Below are 23,062 nucleotides of genomic sequence, written 5' to 3'. Positions count from 1 at the left end.
CCTCATCCTCCCCTACAAGGGTAAAGCTTTCGGTACGTATTGTTAGTGACAGTTTTGGCAAACGGATTAATGGCACAACACAGCATGATTATAAACAGGAAACAAACATTAATTGCGTAACACACAAGTTTTAGACTAGGTGCGGTTAACGACCAGGATAGGGTATCATCATCGTGTCCAGATGTTCACGTTCTGCAACTGACTCGAGGTGATTATTCCTCCCCACCGAATCGATACGTCGAGTAGTTACGACGGTTTGACAAATTTAGAGGTTTAAAACTATTCCAAGTAAAATAGAAAGCGAAGAATATTGTAGGCAGTAGATAAATATGTTTTTTTTTTTTATTTTTTTTTTTAATCTTCTTCTCACGTTTCTCGTTTCTCATTCTATGAAATTCTCCACCAGACGTTTTAAGCGTAATGAAAATTGACGCAATTATTTCGCAAGGTAGAAAGAGACATACAACAACACATGTGGAAAGGTCATTGGGATTTTTTCATATTGTTTTGTTTGATTTTTTCCAAGGGATATTTTTCACACGGATTTGTTATACTTATATGTGGATGCAGCTGCGGGTGAGTTTTTTTTTTTTTTTTTTTTTTGTGTTCGATATCTCGATTATTTTCTTCAGATTCAACGAAATTTGTTTATCATTGTTTTTTTTTTGACTTTTCTCGAGGCAGTTATAGTTTAGCAGCGGAATAATTCATGGCAGTACAATTGGTAACTTTCAAGATTTTTAAGACTAAGCATTTACACAAATATGTATATATAAATAAAGTATTGTTACATAAATGATTCCGACAAGTAAAAAGAACTTATTTATGCAGTTACGATCATGATGAATATAAAAAATATATATTATGTATACATATGATATTTGAATAAAGAAAATGTGAGAAAAAAAATTCTGAAAATCGGAGCAACATGTAAAATATTTAACCGAAAATGTTATTACAACGAATTCGTTGACTGGCCAACGAAAACTATGTAATAACCATTGTTTTTAAATATAGTCAAAGAAATTAAATTATACATTTTGATCGCAACCATATAAAAACTATAGTTACATATGCTGCTGCCTTAGTTTTGGGGTGGGAAAAAAAAAAAAAAAAAAATGATTTTTCCACAGGGAAGTCATGCGATATTGAAAGGATTTTGTAAGTTGGGAAAAGGTGGAACAAATCTGGTAATCTCGCGTCACGGTGTGTAATAAAAAGAAAGAAACAAAAAAAAACGAAACTTTTCATTTGGCATAACGATTTAATCCTTAAACATAAATATTCAACCAGGCTCAAATCCTTTTCTGTTTGCTTATCTCAATTTATTTACGTATTTGCTACAAGTGATTTATAAACGAAACGCGTTTTATTGATTTATTTATTTAACCATTTGAATTTCTCTCTTCTTTTTTAGGTATGACAAAGGCTGGTGGGTAAACAAAAAAAAAAAAAAAGAAAAAAAAAAATTTGAAAAACAAAGAAAAAAAATGCGTTCCAGCCCACGAGTTCAAAGGCTTCATGGTTTTATGGAAAGCAAACCCTCAGGCTTACGTAGAAATTCACTGAGGTTTTACGCCTAACCGATCACGTGAATCGCCCCAAAGGTCGAGAAAGTTTTTGAGTATAAAGAATCAATTTTTTTTCTCCTCAGCGTTTATACGATATTTTCAGGAAGCAAAAAAAAAAAAACGGAGAGGAAAAATTTTCGATTGCAGACTAAATTTGATTTTTTATTACAGGATGTGTAAAATGGATATACGTGTGTTGAGAAATAAAAGTGAATGGTTGAGAAGAAGGAAAAAAAAAGAAGAAAAATAGAAAATAACGAACGACTCGAGTACCGCATACCCTTGACGAAAATAAATAAATTTATCGTTGTAAGTGATCGTGGAGAGGAGAAACAAAGAAGGTATATAAATGAATAAACAAAAAAATAAATAAATGAACAAACAAACAAGCAACAAACAAAACGACAAACATTGAAAACCAAATTAACAACAAGAGATAGATATCAAATCGTACCAAACAGAAAGCACATAAATATACCAATATAGACAAACAGTATGTGGCAACAAAGTGTGAATCAGGACATGAATTTGTTTAGGACATAATTACAGTGAAAACCAAAAAACTGATCAGACACGTCAAACCACATAGTACAAAAGTCAACGTCACGTATCATAACCCAAGTATTATACGAGTTTCGAAACAATCGCATCGTAAGGAAAAAAGTGTAAACCTTTTAAGCATAAATATTTATCACGTATTGCATATATGAAACAGTAATTAAAATATGAATAAAATGATGAAAACAGAGAAATCAAATCACCTCGCGTTGTAATTTTATGCGTTTGCTTTTTTTTTTTTTTTTTTTTTTTTTTGATCTCTTACTCATAAGCAGATTATTGCAATAGAATAAATAATTTTTCCTTTCCTGAAAATCCAGATTCGTCAGGAACTTTGAAACATTATTCAAGCCTCTCGGTGAGGGTGAAATTTTTTTTTTTTTTTTCAATTACAGGAAAAAAAAACAACGAAAAGAGGGGAGCATACATCGAAGGGAAAGTTATCAGGATGTGTCTCGTATTTTACAAAAAAGATCGATCACAGCTACATGCACGGGTGACTCGTGGTACATCGTATATGACATCGAGACGCGGGAAGAATTTTTTGAATAAATGAATGAAATTATAAGAGATAAAACGACGCTTTTGTCATGAAGACACTGATAAAATGACTAAACAAAAATTCAAATTTATTTCTATTTTGTGTCTTAAAGTTTTTCTGTATTTTTCTTCGTTTATTGTTTAAACACGTCACCCGGTGCATTGAAGGTGATATCAACCTACTGCAGCAGAGACAGTGAATCGATTTGGATTTTTCGAACGGATTAGATAAAGAGAACAAGTCTATATACTCTTAAATCCGCACCGTTCCAGAGGAAAACGTGCTTCGACGGTTAAACAATTGGCCAGTTTGTAGAACCGTACGAAGCTCGTACATCTCCAAGATCCATCTCTCCATTCTGTTTCACCTCTCACTTAAATCTCTCTCTTTTACTCTCTCTCTCTCTCTCTCTCAGCAATAGATGTAAATCCTTACTCTCCTTTCCGACACCATTTCACATCTGATCTGACTTCAAATGATTTGCTTACCTGTCGAAAAGCACTCTGAACGATTTGGTCGACATGCAGTTGACACTCCAGTCTGTGTTTCCATGCTCGTTGCATATCGTTATCGAATACCGTCCATAGTTAGCTCGTATAAGGTGAATAAGTTCACCCTCACCGCACTCGATCGTCAGGGTTTTTCCCTCGCATTCGTAGGCGGCATCGTACCTCTCTGAAACAAATTAATGAGAAAAAAAATCGTTAGCATCAATTCCATTCCAAGTTTAGCATAGCATAGGTAAAAGCAGTGTGGCAAGTAGTAGGTAAAAGGGGTGAAAATATCCGATAAAACACCGATCGAATCGATCCCCTTTTCCAAAAACGCGGATCACCTATCAAACGGCAAAGGTGCCTCCGCCGAATGACCCTGAGGCGGAAGGCGAGGAGCCTTCGACAGTCTTCAGGAGTGGGGAGGACAGCCAGCAGGAGCAACAGCGATGGGGGAACCCCAGCTGGATTGCAGTTTACCATTAATGACCGAAAGTAATAATATATCAGAAGGCTGATGGTCTGCCTCCCGCTGGCATCGGCGGTAAAGTTAAAAGGATCAGCGTATCAACGGGACGTCCCAAATTCCCGGACCTGCTAGGCTTCGAGGCGGCTAGGATCTATGCCCCCCTTACTTATTCATCTTCACCACCGGACTCTCCGTGTGCTGCAGCTTTCACTCGACCGGACACCGAGTCTAGACTCCAGACTCCAGACTCCAGACTCCAGACTCCAGACTGGAGAGGGTCCCACACCAGGAATCTCTTCGACCAGTCGGAGAAACAATCCTCCTACTATCCCGACTGCCGGCTTCTCCGCATGGTTTCCATCAGGCCAACTTACGCCAGTTTAAGGTACCCTGGTCATCGTGAGATGCAACTATCAGGATAGTCGTACCAGGTTCGGTCACCTTGGTACCACTTGTGGTGATGGTTCGATCCACTTGTAGTCGCATAATAAGTTAATCGTAATCCGAGTTTACGGCCACATGTCGTTGTGCTAATGAGCTTTCATCGAGGCAGACACGAGTTCTCAAGCAACGAAGTCGGTACCGAGTACCAAAGCTTGAACCAAAGTTGAATATCAGGTATGAATTCAAGAGATTTATCAATCAGGTTGAGAAATACGAAATCTCGTTTTAAGGTTCCCGACCACAAATGCTGCATCTACCCTAACACAGAGGTTGAATTCTTTGGCGGTGCCAACAAGGCCAACGGAATGATGGCGTCGAGTCGAAACGAATCTATCGCGGTTCAAACCGGACTTCGTAATACGTACAGTGTCTTAAAAACGACCGACAATGATTGTGTGCAATTCGAAGGTTGGTAAGAATGACCTCACGAAAAAAAGACGAGTGTTCGAGGGTCAAACGCGTAGGTACAAGTCGATCTGTCTTCTCGAGCAAAGCATGATCGGTTTACCCCGGTCCTGACGGACATGAATCATGGCATCGGAGACACTGAGTCCATTCTCTCGACGATGGCACATCGTCGGATTGCCTTACTTTCATGAAGACACTTAATCCAATATCTTGCAGTTCAAACTTTGATCCATTTCCAAAAATCCTGTGGCTCTAAGTCTTTCGCTGTCTCCTGTAATGACCTGATTCTACAGTATTTGGAGTCCAAAGATAGGAGGACAAAAACGGCAAACAAAACAAACGTGGCATGGATTCCTCCGAGATTTCTAACGGATGAAAAACCGTCGAAAAGAGGAACGATGGAACGAGGAATTCGGTAAGAGGGTTTTTTCACATTGGAAGTAGATGAGACGAGGTATGCAGATCACTCTAACGAAGATGACTCTGGCTTGGTGAATGCATGGTTAAAGTGACGGCAGGTGTGAGTATTTATACATATATATATATATATATATATATATATGAGGAATACAGGTACAGGCGAGACGTTGGTATTTATGAAGATGATGCGTCAACGCCGAGACATACGTCAGGCTTAATAAACTGAGTAGGTATAAAAAATGTTTACCATTATGGCCACCTACCACCCCAGTAGTAGTGCGAAGGTGTTTTTATAATACACACCTACACTCATGAGTTGTAACAAAAGAAAATAACAAGCGAGTCGCGTAGTAGCTGCAGGCAGGTTATACGTGCGTTTAGTGAGGTGAGAGAGAGAGAGAGAGAGAGAGAAAGAAAAAAATAATGGATTGTTAACCGCAGCCACGAATGAAAAAAAAAAAAAAAGTTCATTGTCGCCTGACGCACATTTTTAAAACCGGCCACACATTTCTCACCCTCTTGCGGTATTCGTTTATACTCCAACGCGTTGCGGCGATGTTGGCCCGGTGAAAATTACCAGCTCGCATTCCGAGCTGTGCAAGATAGAATTTCGAATAAAAGCAGGGTGAATGTGTATTATAGGCAGGAACGAAAACGAGGCCGTTTTGCGGTAGCTTGAATGATGAAGACCTTGTTAACAAAATTTGTCTATATATGTATCACAAATAACTATAGCAACGTTGTTGCGGAGTAATATTTAGCTAAAAATTTGGAGCACGAAATGGACACAGGAGTTAATTAACCAGTTTAATTGCGTCAACGAAACAGCAGCTCGTGCATGTTTTCTGTCCAATTCCAATTTCAGCAATTTCAGCGAAATTTCAAAACTTGCAACGCGTTACCGGAATTGCAGAATCTCTTTGGAGACGCGATTAAGCCTTTGAAAGGCAAATTTTTCTATTGCACGGATTTTCAAAGTCATAAGTGATCTGAGGGTTTTTGGGAGCGCTGATTACGATCCTGGCGTCACAATTGCAAATTTCAAGATGGCGGACCCAATATGGCTTCTATTTTAGGTTAAGTTCGTGGTTTTTGATTAAATCGGCACAAAACTTGTTGTAGGAAGGGTTTTGGGAATAACGAATCATAAATAATGAAAAAAAAAAATGTTCGAAGCTTGTACTTTGGAAAATTTGAACAATTTTTTTTGACAAATCTAACGTACCGAAAAATCTGGAAAAAGTATATATAGTAGCACAAGATTTGAAGTATAGTCAAAGAAATTTTCGAAACAATTGGACACTTTGTTCAAGATCAGCCGAATTTATTCTGAAGAAAAAAAGTTTTCTGAAGAATACGTTCTCGAGATGGTAGAACCTCTTCGTTTCTCTCGTTTATGAAAATGACGTCAGTAGAGGAATCATCTGTACAGATTGAATTGCTAACGACCAAACGGTGCGTCGTCTGCCACTGAGTTTTAGCAGACGACGGACGATTCATTCGTGAGTTGGAAATTATATATAATTTCATTAATAAATAGATATCAATTTCAATTTCACTATATATATATAAAAATTAGCGACAGTATATTTTATCCGTCATCGACAATAACGATACTGATAATAACAATTCTCCCCACTCAAAGTATCAGCGAAAATCAACCGTTTCAAGAATTCCATCGTCGTTCATTCCGGTTTCCATTCGCACGATATGTACACAGAAACATGCACAAACAAACATACATACATGTATAAAAAATTTCGATTACACTCGAGACTCGTAAAACGCGCTTCCTGAGGTTTGCACAACACGAAATCCCCGTCCCATGGAATAAAATAGTCGTTCCGAAATCGAAATCCCTTAAGGTGTGTAGAAAGTTGTGTATATGTGTACACGAACCGTAAGTAGATACACATGTGTACACACATAAGAAGCTATACGCACTGAATCACCATGGGGGTAGGTAGGGGACCCTTTTAAAATTTATTCTCGTTTTCTGGGCAGCACAGATAAGCTAGGATTTTCTATCTTCTTATTATATTTTATTCTCCTTGCTTATTTCCCTATTTCTTTTTCCTTCGTCGTTATTTATCCTACAACTATACGCGCGTGCAGTATATGCAGGGTACATATGGATGGATATCCATACTCATGCATGCATATATCCATGTAATATTATTTTTTTTATTTTTACTAACTTTTTTCCCGAAACCTCGACGAGAGGGGGGTAGGACAGAGGGAAGAGAAGGGGGAATCAAATTTTCTCTATCAATGCGACGGTAACCCCTGAAGCTTTTTCCCGTTTCTCGCTCTACCGCCCCAAAGTTATGCATATAAATATAATGCGGTTAGCGAGCGTAAGATCGAAACGCAACGTTTTTTATTCCACGTTTTTCTTTTTCTCTCTCTTTCTTCGTTTTTTTTTTTTTTTTTTTTTTTTTTTTTTTTGGATTCTCGTCGCAAAATTGTTGGATTGTCTTATTTTGTGTTTCCCTTTCTTTTGTTTCTATTGCTCATAATAACATGAACTGCGTACAATCAGTCCAGTGGAATTGAATGTCGACATCATCCGACTACCTTAAAATCTTGGAGAATAATTTTTTTTATTCGTTTTTCTATCATCGGATCAGCGAATGTTCCGCAAGTTTTTTTTTTTTTTTTTTTTTTTTTCTCTCTCTCTTCTGCTTTTTTCCTCCGCATGGGAGGATCCAGATCGCCGTGTTGGCGCATGCGGGAAGCATACCTACGTGTGCATAACGCTGATTCCGGAGGTGGCAGCAGCTTTGGGACGGAGAGGGGGGTGGGGGGATCGAAGGGGGCGGCAAGGGAACGCCGGCAATTCCATATCGGAGGCGAAGATCGCATTGTCACTTCCTCGCTTTTTTGGCGTCGCCACACTAAATCGTACCTCTCGCGCAACACACAATGGCGACGCGTTTCGCGGCTCCCCTTCTCCACCTCCTCTTTCTCCTCCTCCTCCTCCTCCTCCTCCTCCTTCCTTATTTCTTCCTTGTCCTGCCGTGGCGTTCTTCTTTCAGAGGTTCACAGCATGAACGCGAGGTGAACACGAGGGCGGGGGGGATGGAGGGAGGGGAGGAGGGGAGGAGAAGATCCTGGGTAAAGTCAGCGATTTCCGGGTCGTCTGTGTAACAGTTTTCCATCCTCGGTTATAATATTATACGTACGTTTATGCATACCATAAAACCGGGCGTTACATGCTGACGAGTGACGTACCTACATTAAATTCCTCAAACTCGATGCAGATAACCCACCAACAGGGTATAAAATAAATTTCATGAATATTAATCGCGATAGAATTTTATTATCCACCAGACATGCGTATCGCGGCTGTTCGAAGAGTTGAAAAAAGGAAGAAGGTAAAAAAGGAACAGGAAGAACGTCGGTTTTTTAATTTATCTCACTCGATGTGCACGGTAAAAAAAAAAGTGTTTTGTTATTTTTTTTCTTCTTTTTTGTTCTCTCTTCTATTAAATTAATACAGAATGGTAATTATCTTGAGATTTCACGAAACGTTCAAGTCTCGTCGAAACTTTTGACAAAATACTTGATATCGATCGATATGAAAATTATTCCAAAATTTGATTATTATTTCCCAAAATGTGCGAACACAGGTAATAACAATTTGCAAATGCATGAATGCATATCCTGTTCAATTAATAATTTTGTGAAATATTCTGACACAAAGGTGAGAGTAGACGGAGATCGAAAATCAATAACGTTGTAGTTAAATAAAGAAAGAAAAGTGTAATAAAAATATGAAACCAATCTCGTCAGGTTGAATTTTTCGCACCACTTTCTTCACGCTTCAAACCTCAACATGTGAGCCTCACTTTTTTTCTATTTTGTTCTTATTTTTATTCATGTTTGGTGTGTGTGTGTGTGTGTGTGTGTGTGTGTTTTTATCTGTTTTTTGGTTCATTGTTCTCCACCAGCTCCTTCCCGTTTCTCCCACCCTCTCGTGCGGTTTCTTTTTCCTCTTTTCATCCCATTCTCCACTCTCTCTTTCTTTCTTTATTTTTTGTTATCCCACCTCGGTATAATGGAGCGAGTGATAGATTGGCGCGCGGGGGTGATGTTGGGGCGTTTTACTAGCTGCCTGGTATATAACCTACAGCCTGAAGAAATGAAGAGAAGAAAGGAGGGTGGAGGGAGGAAGAGGATTGCTCGTTGCACCGCGGCACAACGGCCTTCTCTCTGTGAAAAAAGAAAAAGTAGAAAAAGAAGAAGAAGAAGAAGAAGAAGAAGAAGAAGAGGAGGAAGAACGAGTACCAAGCCAACGCCACCATCGCGCACGGCTTGAAAACCGCTAGTCGATATTTCACCGAAGCTGCTTACTTGGTATACATATATACGAGGAAGAGATAAGAGGGTCTTTCTGTGTGCAGTCTCAAGTGCAGTTCGCCTCCTTTTGGCCCCCATCCACTTCTACCTTATTTCGTTTACATTTCATGCTTCCGCTAAACGTTTCCAGGTCTCGTCATTCCTGGACAAGAGAAACCCCAATTTATAACGAAGCTGAAGTAAGGAAGGTTGACGTAAAGACGAAATGTTGAGGGGAAAAGTTACTGTTTTTGAAAATTTTATACAGTAATTTTTTGGTACTAAAGTTTTCGGGATATCAACTTGATTACATTTTTTCTCTTATTACGATTTACTGCAGTGTTTTAGACATTCCTGCAATTTCGAAATAACGATTTCTCCGAAAAGTCAATCATCATCTTGGTCTTGGTCTTGGTCTTGGTCATGGTTTTGATCTTGGTTTTGATCTTTATCTAGATCTTGGTTTTGATCTTCATCTTGGTCTTGGTCTTGGTCATGGTTTTGATCTTGGTTTTGATCTTTATCTAGGTCTTGGTTTTGATCTTCATCTTGGTCTTGGTTTTGGTCTTCATCTTGGTCTTGGTCTTGGTCTTGGTCTTGGTCTTGGTCTTGGTCTTGGTCTTGGTCTTGGTCTTGGTCTTCTTCTTCTTCTTCGTCTTCCGATTCTGGAACGATAAAACGCGCAGCGGCGCAAGTTCTCGCAATATCGATCGATAAAAGTGGGAATCGATTAGATAAACGAGTCGTCCCGTTTCCCCCTGTACATCCATAGTTATCCGGCGTGATTTGCATATGGTGATTAGGTTCGATTATCAGGCCGAGGTTTAGGTGGCGCGATTTTCGTAGCTTAAAGCTTCCGGGAATCACCGGGGCAAATCCAAAGTTAGGCATTCTCCGCTCGACTCGTTCCTCGCCGCTTCCTCCGCTGTTCCTGCGCCCCTCGAAATACGTTTCGCAACTCCGAAATTGACCTGCTGAGCATTGAACCGTTGCCCCGTTTTCGTCGCGAATCACCCTGCAGAGAATATAGAATTGGGGGACCCTTTGCCATTAAAAACACAGTTCACCCACCCGACGCCGCAGCGTCGATCCAATTTTTTACGCCTCTCCTTCGGCCCGATATCTCTCTGGAATTAATCGTCATCCCACGTCAGGACGACTGCACCGCGAATATGGAGTTTCAAAATGTTTCCCATCATTTTTTACAGCCCTGTTGACGAGTCGTTACGGATAATAATGGTTCTTTCTTCTTTCGCCGAATGACAAGAGTCTCGGGATCATTATTATCAACCTTCCCAATGAATGTTATCTGACTGTTCATTCACGTTTCGATTCGGCAGTCATTTTCGGTTATAGATAAGAGCCAACAAGAGAATTAACGACCACGATGACAAGTAGGACAACATTCACTCGCGAAAGTTCCACGTCGACGTCTCTCTGACGGTCTTTCTGTCCCTGGCAGTTATGCTCGTTATAATTTTACACCGTTCAAGTCGTGAGCTACAGTTCTCACGGGCTACACGACCGTGTCGTGTCCACCTAGCGGTGCGATCTTCGCAACTCAGGAAGTGACGTTCTTCTCAGTGGTGGAGGGATAGGAAATGAGCCACACGTTAAAGGGCGTCGTTTCATTTACCCCAATGCGACGTCCATCTTCCTGCAGTTCGGGAGACGACTTTTCTCTCATTCGCTTTCCGCTCTCGGCTTCCCTCCGTCCACCAGACCTCCATATGTATGAGGATTTTCCAAGCGTTCCCCGCTTTTCTTTTTCTTATTCTACTTCTTTTCCTTTCTTTTTTTTCTTTTTGCTTTTTTCTTCTTCTTCTTCACATCCGTGAAACGGGAAGGAAGATGGACGACGACGGCAACGCCAACGACGATAAGAGAAGAAAATTTCATCGCACCGGGAAACAATCGAACGTCACTTAGCTCCGCCACCATCGCGACCGGTAAAAGTTTAAAAAGAGACTAGAACAAAAGCTCCTCGCTGAACTGGAATTTAATGGTAGTTGCCAGTGCTGTTCCACATTTATTTGCATAACATTACAGGTACGCTGCAGTGGTAAGAATTTAGGTGTTGGAATTGGCCAGCGTGGACTTTTATACAACGATTTTTTAGGTCCAGTCAGAAATTTTACAGCAGATAGTGTCTAACCACCGGATGGTGTTGAATTGCCGCCAAACCGTAGTCAATAAAAGTTCATACGGAAATGTTTTTCTTCAAAGTGGAACTGAAGAAGACTAAGAAGAAGTCCTTCATCATGACTCTGAGAATTTTCAAACAGAAATACAATTTCATTCTACACATGGTCTGGAGGAAGAAAAATGGAAAGACAGTCATCTTGAAGAACAGCTGATTTGGTTTCTTTCGTAATGTGTTATAGTAGACTAAAAACTAAGCGACAACTATGTTTGTTTTTTATTTTTTATTTTTTTTTTCTGTCCGGCATTGAACACTTTGAGAGGGTGCAACCACCCTCGAAAGTAAGGCATGTTAAGGGACGATTTGGCAGTTCCACCCACAAGAACATAATATTTTTCAACCAATTCAACTGGAAAAGTTTCCTCATAACGAAAAATGAAGAACGTAATTTTCTCAATTGAAAACAAAACAAAAACTGCCAAAGTGCCCCTTGACATGCCTTGCTTTGGAGGGTAGTTTCACCCTCTCAAAGTGTTTAATGGCAGTTAAAAAAAAAAACACACGTCGCTTAGTTTTTAGTCTACTACAACATATCACAAAAGAAATCAAATCGGCGTGATCAACCTGAGATACTTTCCTTCCAAGAGAACCAGCGTGATTAGTTTCTGAACACAGTGAACAAGTTAAGTAAGTAAGTAAGTAAGTAAGTAAGTATAAACTGGTTAGATTGAATGTATAAGTTTAACCTACATCTAGGAGGATGTATAATAAGTACGAAGAGTAAGAGCCAGTAAACTATCTCAAAGTGTCGTTAAGAAGTCATTCGTTATTCGAAGGTTCCGGGCACGGAGGGGTTCAGTCCCACAGAAGGTGATATAACAGCTATACCAAGAGAGTGACAGACAGAGAGAGAGAGAGAGAGAGAGAGGAGAGAGAGAGAGAAGATAGGGTGTGCAGGGTGTACCTTCGACATCCTTCGTCACGACGTCGTCCGAAGTAGATAAGCGTTAAAAATCCCTCCCATCCTCCTTCCTCTCTCTCTTTGCCTGCCCCCCCCCCCCCCCCTTCCCCAGAAGCCAGGCGGAGGCCCCCAATTATTTCCACGTCAATTGTCAAGAGAATCGTGTCGCGTCGGCTCGGTTGGCCCGTGCAGATCTCAACTCGACTCTCGACGCCGAGTCGAGTCAAGTCAGCAAGTTCTCAAGCTCCCCCCCCCCAAGGCGTTAAAGCCACGGCGTTCAACCTCTCCTTTGTCTTTTCTTACCCTGACAACAAAACGCACTGGAAGGGAGGAAGAAATTCGGATGATGAAACTCAAATTGCCCTCATTCGTACCCTCCTCCACCCCCCTGCTCGAATCCCATAACCCATTTTGTATCCTCATCCCCCCCCCCCCCCCCCCCCATAACCGTGATAAATTTTTTAAAAACAAGTTTGAAGGAGAGAAAAAAAGGTGTTTAAAACTTTATGAAAAACAGTTACAGTGCGGTAGAACGTTCGACCTTATAAGCGAAAAAATATTACTCTCGATGCAAAATGGAAGTTAGTTTTTCATCCGTGATCGATATATCTAACCATTTGTCAAGTGTCATATTTTTCGATCATGGTTAAATCCGTATCGTATTATATTGTAACTGTAATTGCGATAATTTGATGTTTGTGAAATCGAAAATTTTAGTGTTTCATTCGGTTGGAAAAAAAACCAGAAGTTGAATCAAAATGAATGAAAAAAAAAAAAAGGAAACCCGTCTCGCAGTGAAAAAAACTTACTTGCAACACAATTAATTCCAAATCAAACATATTATATTTAGTCCGTTACTGTAGCGTATAAATTAATGTATATAATGACGATTGTGACGATGATAATAATAGCGTGGTGATACGACATGCATAATAACAATAAATAATAATAATAGTAATAATAGCAACAAGAACCTGCATAGGAAGGGGGGGGGGGGGGGGCATAGGTGTCTATAATTATTAGTTCGTGCAAAGGTGTGGCGCCAGATCGAATCAAGAGTTCGCATGTAAAAACCCCATAAGCAGGTTGTTCCCGTAGCGTTACTATTTTGTTTTTATTTTTCTTTCTATTGTTATCATTTTTTTTTTAATTTTTTTTTTTTTCTATCTCTAGTTTCATAGTTTTTTTTCGAATTCGAATTTTTCCTTTCTCCTGTCCGAGGTGAATCTGCACGTATGATTAAAAAAAGAAAAGAAAAAAAATTGCCCTTACGCACGCGGCTGTTGATAGTAGATTTTTTTTTTCACGTTAAACCAACGAAGTGGAATGAAAGAAAAAAGGAAAAAAAAATAAAATAAAATAATGAAGTTACGATAACGACGATAAGAATAATTTCGCGTCACACGTGAACTTAGCCAAGTTATTTTCATCGTGAGATAGAGGCTCGGTTTTTTTTTATACAAATAATATTACAGTTACCTATACGTGTTTTCTTGATCCAATGATACTCTATAAATATTTATTGATGAAATTCAAATCACGTATTTATAGGTGTATATTTTTCGATTTTTCGTACACAGAAAGGAAGGAAGAAAAAAAAAAAAAAAAAAAAATTAAAAAAAAACAGCCGCCTACCGCGAATAAATTGTCACGTTTAATCAACATTCGTTAGTTTCACGCATAATCGAATTAATGTTTGCAAAGATTATATATATGTATATATATATATATATATGATAAGCTTTCCCAACTTAATCTTATAATTGACGTCGATTAATGAATTTATTTGATAATTATTGAAGAAGATGAAAAAGGCCGTAAAAGAAGAAAGAGACTCTGAGAAGAAGGAAAGGACGTCGAACGAACTTTCGTTCGTTGGTTATACAGAAATCGTTAAATTGACAAAGTTGTGTCAGGGAATGATAGGCTGCTGTCGGAGGATGCCTTCTCGTCTCAACTCTTCTCCACTCTGGCGTAACTCAATGTATGTATATATATATATATATATAGATATACATTTTGTACATACACTTTAGAGGGAAGAAAGTCGTTCCGGAAAGTGGGGGGAGGGAGGAGGAGGAGGAGATAAAGTTGACGTCGTCGTCGAAACTTGTAAATTAGCGGAAATTGAGGCCCGCCTGAAACGAACCTTTCGAAACGAATATCACTTTGTTCGGCAACAACGGGGAAAACAACGACGACTTTTACGAGGTGGTATGAGAGATAATGAGAGAGACAGAGAGAGAGAGAGAATTTCTTGTTATCAGTTGTAAAATGTGTATACATATATATTATATATGTATATTGGTTGGCTCCATGAGGCTCGAGCGGACTAAAAAGCGAAAAGGAAAGGGGAAGGAGAAGAAGCAAAAGAGAAGTAAAGAAAGAAATCAACGGAAAGCAAAGAAAAAAAAAAGACAGGCTTTTTATAAAGCAAGATGACAATCTTGCCGTCGTGATCGTTTACATCGTGTCGACATTCTTTTTTCGCCGTTTGTGAGCGAAAAAATTAAGATGAAATAATTGTTTAAAAAAAAAAAAAATAAAAAAAAAAAAATATAGATAAACAATAAACTAAAACTTGGAAAGAAAAGTTCAACAACGAAAGTAATTATTCTATATACGTATATATGGGTTAACGTTCTGTGAAATCTCCATTTTCAAATATGTATATTTCGATATACGTTTCCGGCCACCCGGTACGTGTGTAGGAATATGAGGGAAAACACCCGTCAGACTAGTTGGAAATCCAAATTCTATATTTAGAATATTTACATGTTAGGAGGTTCTCCTCCCACCTCGGTGAGCAGAAGCGAGAGAGAGAGAGAGAGAGAGAGAGAGAGAGAGAAAGGCGAAGTCCGGAGGGAAACCACACCAACATGCTATCTGCATACATACATGGGTAATGGTATGAGGCGTGTAAGGGTACACACCCTTGTATAATGTGTCTTTGGCCCGATGCATAATGCATAGTTTGCACCCTTTTTTGGTTTACCTTTCGTCTATACTTTCCTCTTTTTTTTTTTTTTACACACTTTTTTCATCTATTTCGATAATATAACGACGATGTGATGGAACGCCAGGTTCCGCCCTGTCCTTCGGCCTTCTAACGACAATACGATACAGAAATTTTTCCCTCCTCTGGATACTGAGGATACGAAAAAAAAAAAGAAAAAAAAGCCCCTCAGATATTACATAAAAAGGAGGAAATTTTTAATGTTTGTTGGAGGAACAGTGACGTGTAATATATCGCGGTATGTTTTTGCGGGTTGAATACTTCGAACTTGGATTATTCTTAATAAAGAATAAACAAATTGCAAAAATAATAAAAAATTGTATTACATAAGGAGATGCAAGGATAAACGAGATGGAAAAAGAATAAGTAACATCGAAGGAATGAAATGAAAATCTCCCGCGCGTAGATAACACGAAGGCAAATGAATATTATGCGTGTAACGTGAAGACACAAATACTCGAATACATATATACATACTTGTACCACGTGCGCAGACGTTCGAACGATCACATCGATGCAGCCGTATTTAAATTGTAGACGGTAGAAGAGAGATTGTAAAAAGTGTCACGCATCCAGTCGAGGATTATCTCAGCTAATTAATTATACCTATTGCAATTACCGGTCTTCTTACCTACAAGCAAAAGCGGACTGGCTCTACTCTAGATGGCCATCCGCCTTCGCCTCTATAACCAGAGTCTAGTCTCTAGACTGTCCATCCCGATGCAGAAAGCTGCAGCGAGTCTGGTTAGTCTCGCTGCCCTATACATACAATGGAAGCAAAAGTGCGAGTCGGGTTCTTGTTTTTTTTTTTTGTTAATTATTTTTTTTTTTTTGTTTGCTTTTCTTTATTCTTTTGCGAGATAACAGTAGCAAGACCAACCAGCATCGACTGCACCGCCAGCTATAATGCTGCCCAACCGCTGCAGCAGCAGCAGCAGCAGAAGCCAAGGAATGGAGCTTATCTCTTTCTAATTAATCGAAACCCTCTGAACCTCTGTGCGCAGTTTCTTCTTCTTCTTCTTCTTCTCTCGAGTACCAGAACTTGACAATTAACGTAGGTATACTTGATTAAAAAATCGCGTGTACGTTCATCGTTGGATGGTTTGAAACTAAAGTCATTTATGTATATACAACAGCTGCAACTGTCAATGAGACGAAAAAAATTCGTCAACGATCTACATACATAGAGTGATGATTATGTCATAATTACGTGTTTGAAGTTTGATCGAAAGCTCAAGTTGAAGGAAAGTTAGGTCTCATCAACGGATATACACAGCACTTTGAATAGCTTACTACCAAGCTCGATCTGACTCTTCAGAGACCTGATCATTGGAGCTTTTGAGCTTTTTGTCAAGCTTGACAGATAGAAATTTCACACCATTATGACTTTCCCGACTTTGCCCTGGTAGGATAAAATGTTCGATTCGATCCCTATAAGATCGGGAGGCGTTTTCCCTGTACCGCATATAAACCGAGTCGTATAACGTTGGGGTCCCATTTTCCTTGGAATTAGATTACGGCCTTCTATTGATCAGCACTGAGCCAGGATGGTGCGGGAGGGGGGGGGGGGGGGGGATGAAGAGAGAGAGGGAGAGGAAGAGGGAGAGATAGAGAGAGGGAGGACATCGAGGTACACAAGGTAAATGCGGTGAAACTGGTATCAGTGATCGGTGCAGTACTAACAACAGCAGTTAACGTTTCAAAGCCCGACTATATACATGGCGAGGTGAGGCGAGGCAAGGCCTCCTCTCCTCTCCTCTCCTCTCCTCTCCTCTTGCCTCGGTCCTGTTTCAGACTCCAGGGGACGTTGGGTAGGTGCATGGATTCCAACGGGCTGCACTTGGTTGCCCAATGAACGCGTGTAGATACAATCGACAAATGGATTGACCGACCGTGTGCTGCACCGATCCGGCGCGTTATCTAAATTCTAGAAAGCAGAATGTATCTATTTAACTCAGCGGTGAAGAAATGGAGGATGAGGATGATGATGAGGTGGAGGAGGAGGTGGCGGAGGAGACACGGGTAAGTGACCCACCAGCATGAGCAAAGTGCTTTTTATCCGATCATTTATTATACCTACCTACCTACCTACCTACCTGCCTGCCTACCAGCCTTCTTCTTTTCAACACACCCAGGCACAGGTATATAATGTACATTATATGTATACATACTCGTTCCAAGATCTCGCGTGATGGCGCAACAGCGGACGGCTTAAAGTGTATTCCAACATCATACGAGCACACAATCCAGTTTCACTCCTCATTTTCCACACTATTCTTTAGGGTCACTCACTGTAGCTCGAAAGGGTTGAAGCCAATTCATACGCATGTGAAAAGGGGAGAGTTTTCGGGGAGGGGTTGTTTACACAAGGTTAATGTTTTCTTTTTTTTTTTATCCCTCTTTCTTTCTCTCTCTCTGTAACGTCTTATAGTCTCGAGTAACAGCTGCACTTTAATAACGCTTTCAAGTGTGGCGAGGAGATACAACAGCAACGATCTTTAAGAGGCATTCGAAGTAAAAACTGTTGTCGTCGACAGAAGTATTTAAGTTGAAAAGTTTGGAAAGGGGGGAAAAAGAACTCGAAGAGACCACCGGGAATACAATCACTCTAAACACTTTTCATGCCAGAAGGCATGAACGAGTGATAAGACACTTGACTTCGCAGACAAAGGAAACCAATTGGTTTGAAAATCGAATATCTTCATCGGGTTCATCCTTGTTCGTTACTCTTACTTAATTCTAGATAATTTCATGAACTTCTTCTCATCTATGAAATGCAATTCTTCTTTTTTTACTGTCACTAGGTGTATTCGTCCGACTGCAACAGAGATTCACTTCAAACGTCCCCAGAGATTACCTCAGAGTTAATCCTCACACCGAAAAAAGAGATATATGGCAATAAAACTGCGTTAAGATTATGTCGATAAGAGGAACTTTGTTCGAGAGCTACCGGTCCATGAAAAGTTTAATCCAGCTGTTCAAACTCTCCACAGGTTCCTCGTTGGAAGCCGACTCTTTTCCATGTTCCCCATGAAAGTGGGTGGCTGGTAAAGATGGTCGTTGAACGTATGGCGAAAAATGCTTTTGTCCAGTTGGAAACGGGTTTGATCATTGATACCGGAGTTGTGTAGAGTCACATCGAAGGAACGAAGAAGGCACTGGGAGCAGCAAGTAAGGAGTAACGGAGGGTTGGAAGAGACGATGACAGGTGAAATATATCTCCTCGAGTGCATAAGCGATAACCAAACGATCCACTCAGCCCGCAACGAATGAACGTAACGGATGTCTGGTATTTTAAATTTTCGTTAGACGCATCCTCTTCTCGCCTTATCTCCGAGGGCCATTAGAGGATAGGACGCGGTGGGCATTCCTCGAAACTATGGGAGCCCCTCTAATCATCCGGTCGGACGAGTTCCTTCTTGGCTCGTCCGTCGTTCGTGCGACTTTCTTCGCACGCGGACAGAGAACGCCACTTCACCGTTTTCGAATTGCCTTATTCGAGGAGCGGTTTCAAGCGGAAACTCCAAAGAGGGTCGTGAGTGCTCCACAGACCGAGAGAGGAACGTCAGTCGTCTTAATGGGTTCCAAGATTCTCCAAATTCTTTGACGAATAGATGACCGTTGAAGAGCATTAATGAAATTACAATTTGCACCAGGCACTTGTTGTTCGAGAGAATTATGAGCATCGGATAGTCGAGGGGATATCCCTTTACGGTTTAAGGATCAGGACTTCTTCTCTTTTTCTTCTTCTTCTTCTTTCATGTCGCCGTATTTCCCTTCATCGTTTCCGTTTCATTTTACGAGTTGCTGGTTGCCACTACTGCAGCACCAGCTGAGCCAAAGAAAGAAGGAAGGAAGGAAGGAACGAAGGAACTTTTGCTATTCCGGGCTGCCATCCAATCCCTCTTCCCCGAAAACGACCACAAAAGCAGCAACCGCAGTCTAATGATTTTGCTCGTGTGTAAAAGAAGAGGGTATTTAGGATTTCAATGGATACAGTACTAAAAGAACTTGCAGGTTCTAAAAGATCAAAGACGCGTAATTTCTCCGATCTCACAATGAATACGAAAAAGTCCTTTGATCGAACAATTCATTCTACCTTTAGAATGTCGGCGAAAAGGCGTTTCTGATAGCATCAATATTTCCGCGACAGAATAATTGATCATGCTACAGTCACTTCTGACATGCCAACGATGACATTAAAAAAGTTGCAAGCTCTGCGAGCTCCAGTTATTGGTGAATTGGGCTAACCAAAGCGAGAAGAGACGTACTTATGACCAAAAAACGAAAATGACATTTGATAAACTCTCAGCCTGGTCTCGTTTTCTCTCTCTCTCTCTCTCTCTCTTTCTCTTTTTCTTTTTTTTTTTACAACCAAAGAAAGAACGACGATCTTTAAGGATGTGGGGACGGCAGTTCAGTTCAGCTCAGCTCAGCTCAGCTCAGCCCAGTCAGCCAGCCGGCGCCGTTGTCGCCTATACATTGATAAAAGCTCATTTTTCTGCCATTTATATTCAGTCCCCGCAAACCTCCCACAAAAGATTATGAAATCATCTTTTCTCGCTTTAGTGAAATTCATCCACCTGCCACCGTTCCCCTCCCTCCCTCCCTCCCTGCCACCCATTCCTTCTTTCCACATCTCGCGATACGCGGTGGGCAAAAATATACAATCCATGTGAATTTCGTGTCGTAGTTTTTTAATTTTCGCAAATCTCAAGCTTTGTATGTTTCCTTGCATATTTTCCGTTCAAATATCAATACAAGCCTGTCTGCTCCTGCACTTTTCTCATCCCCCCCTCTTCAAAATTGTCTCCTTTAATCTCTACTTTCCGGGAACGAAATAAGCCTCTTTTCCAAACTCCTCAGCAGCAGCAGCAGCAGCACCACCACCACCACCACCATCAGCCACGTTGGGAGGACCTGAATAATCGCGTCAGAGGTCGCGGACTCTAAGGAGGGCTGGGGAAAAGTTCATTCGAATCACAATGCATAACCAGGGGCTGGCTTGCTTCCTGGCCGGGCGAGGTGTCGCCATGTTTAAAACGGTGGCTACGCGGCAAAATCTCAGCCCGCTTTGCCAGAGCCCAGGCAGCAAGTCAGCGCCTGCCAGCCTGCTTCCAACTTTACGTTCCTACCGAAATGATGACGGAATTGTGCTAATGCCTTCTGGAACACACCTCGAATGTTCAAAGTTTATACTTTATCGCCCATTTCAAGGGAAATTTACTCCGACTTCAAAGTTTTATGTACCCTGCCAACCTACCCGGCACATATAGGTATAGGTATACATAGCTAGCCGGCCGCTGTGTTTACGTCTCCACGTACATACATACCCGAGGTATGCACTACATACACAACCTTTGGCCAAAGTAAATCAAAAACTAAAATAAAAAGACACTAGGAGACCGAGTATTGACTTGAACGAGAAAACGAAAACGAAAACGAAAAAAATCATCCTTATACTCATCGACAAGTTTCCTTCGAGCGGTGAGGTTATGTTTGGTATCCCCTCATAGTCAGGCTTACCTGAAACAAAGAAAAGTAAAACAAACAATTAGACAAGGAAGACCAAAGAAGAGGGGGGGGGGGGGGGGTGAGGAACAGTTTAAACCATACCACAACCTCCAGCTGTGGGAACTTAGGGAGACTTTCTCATGGTGTATATATATATATATATGTATAGTATACACTGGAGGGTATGCAGGGTAAACATATCTATGACGTTTTCGTATATACAGATAAATATTTATCCAGATGATAGTTTTCGTCGTCTTCTTCTGTACTCGTTCAACGAAAGCTTTTGGGACCGAATGATTATTGTTAATTTTAACGTAATTTGATTTTTATTTTGTTCAAGGGCAGGGATATCCACGCCCTTAAAAAACTTCCAAGGAGATATTCTCCCCTTGGTGTTTTGATCAAAGCTTTTCGCCAAGGAGGAAAGCGCTTATTTCATCTTTAGATATATACGTTAATATTATCCGTAAAATTTTAATTACTTAATTAAGGTTTCACTCGCCTATATATGTATATAACGTAGGTATACGTTGTTCTATGTATCTACAGAATCGTTAAGGTTGATACACACCTTCCACGTGCAGAGCTCGTTCCGTAAAGGGAAACCATTTTTCTTATCAACACAGGGTAAAACACTCTAAATAACGCTTCCTGCGAGATTTCCTTCACCCTCTTTTCTTCTACTGATTGTCGTTTTTCGTTTACGAAAATTTTGTATTTTACGCTTTATTTACAGTTAATTAAAATTTTTCTAATTCATCAATTAATCAACACATATAATTCATTAGCTCTAGGCGTTCAATGCTAACAACGAAACTGAATTGTTAAAAATTTTATTATGTACAAATATAGGATGAAAATTTTCAACGATTATTTTTCATTCCTTTTGTCTCTCCTTTTGCCCCCCTCATTAATTAACACTCGATAAACCATGGACCAAACACGAGGCGTGTTTATTTATTTTTCACTCGGAAAGATGCGCGTGGAGAGCTGTTGTTACTATTATTGTTATTACTCTTTCTCGTTTTTCCACTCATTTTCTTTCTCGGTATTCTTGTTCTTCTGTTTCTTTCGTCATATTTTTTTCTCTCTCTCTCTCTCTCTCTCTCTCTCTCTCTCTCTTTCTTTCTTTCTTTTCTCCGTCGCGGTAACAGCGGGAAGACACGCAACGCGAAAACAGGGTCACGATATACATTAAATGGAAGCATTTTCCGGCGGGATGAAAAAACGGCGGGAAATGGTCGAAGGGGTCGGAAGAGGGATGATAAATCGCCGTATTTTCACTTGATTTTATTCACATCATTTATTGTACCAACCGTCCTCCGTACCAAATGTAGGTATTTATTTTTGTACCACCTCCTGATCACGGTTGGCCCAAAGTCTCAAACTACCGTCCAACTACATTCGAACCAATATCTGTTTTGCAAAAATGACGTAACGAGTGATTTAGGTTGAAATTAAATTCCCTCTCATGTTTCGTCAGAAATAAAATCTGCGAACGTTTCAATGAAGAATATTTATTATTATTATTATTGTTATCATTATTACTGTTATTGTTGTTGTTGATGTTGGAATTAAATTTTTATACCAATCTAGGTCACATTTATTCCCCAAGTTGAATAAGATAATATTATCCTCTGATTTAAGATGGCGGACGTCTATGCTTCTTATTTGATATTAAAATATTGATAAAAGCAGGACTTTCCTTCCCTGCAGGACGAAGATGAAAAGGAATTGATGAGACATCTCGACTCGTAAATTTATTACATACACCCACACACGTGAGTTCCATAATGTGAAGATGTAGGTACTGCACCCTGTCTCCCTCGTCTTTCAGCCCCTCGTTTATCGTTTTGGATTTTCTCCACCAGATCTCATGCAGCGCAACGCGTGCCGTCGTTGATTTATCAAACGTGACACAGAAACGCGGCACATTCGATAGACGCGCGACGTGTTCCTTCTCTCGAACACGTGTCACGGTAGACGTGTAAAAATCGACATCCGGAATGGAGAAGAAAGAGAGAGAGGTCAAAAAAAAAAATAAAAAAAAAACCAAAAAGATTGGTGAATTTGTAACTCGATTTATTCACGCGGATGTACGTAAGTGATTGAAAATCCGAGTGGTTAGATCTCATCTTAGTTCCGACATCAATTGAGCATCCCAGTTTTTGGGTCCGGGGCA

At 40.2% G+C, this 23,062-nt stretch overlaps 1 protein-coding gene across 7 annotated transcripts in view; it reads right to left on the bottom strand.

The window, feature by feature from the left end:
- The window catches only part of LOC124411083 (latrophilin Cirl), a 138,253-nt gene that overhangs the window by 14,583 nt on the left and 100,608 nt on the right, over positions 1-23,062 (bottom strand). For all 7 annotated transcript variants that reach the window (XM_046889957.1, XM_046889958.1, XM_046889956.1 and 4 more), the window contains one exon: positions 3,159-3,345. In XM_046889957.1, the coding sequence (XP_046745913.1) occupies positions 3,159-3,345 (187 nt within the window). The remainder of the gene's footprint in view (positions 1-3,158; positions 3,346-23,062) is intronic.

This window comes from Diprion similis, chromosome 10, assembly GCF_021155765.1.
Source record: "Diprion similis isolate iyDipSimi1 chromosome 10, iyDipSimi1.1, whole genome shotgun sequence".
Lineage (NCBI taxonomy): Eukaryota > Metazoa > Arthropoda > Insecta > Hymenoptera > Diprionidae > Diprion > Diprion similis.
This window is presented reverse-complemented; position numbering and strand designations above follow the sequence as displayed.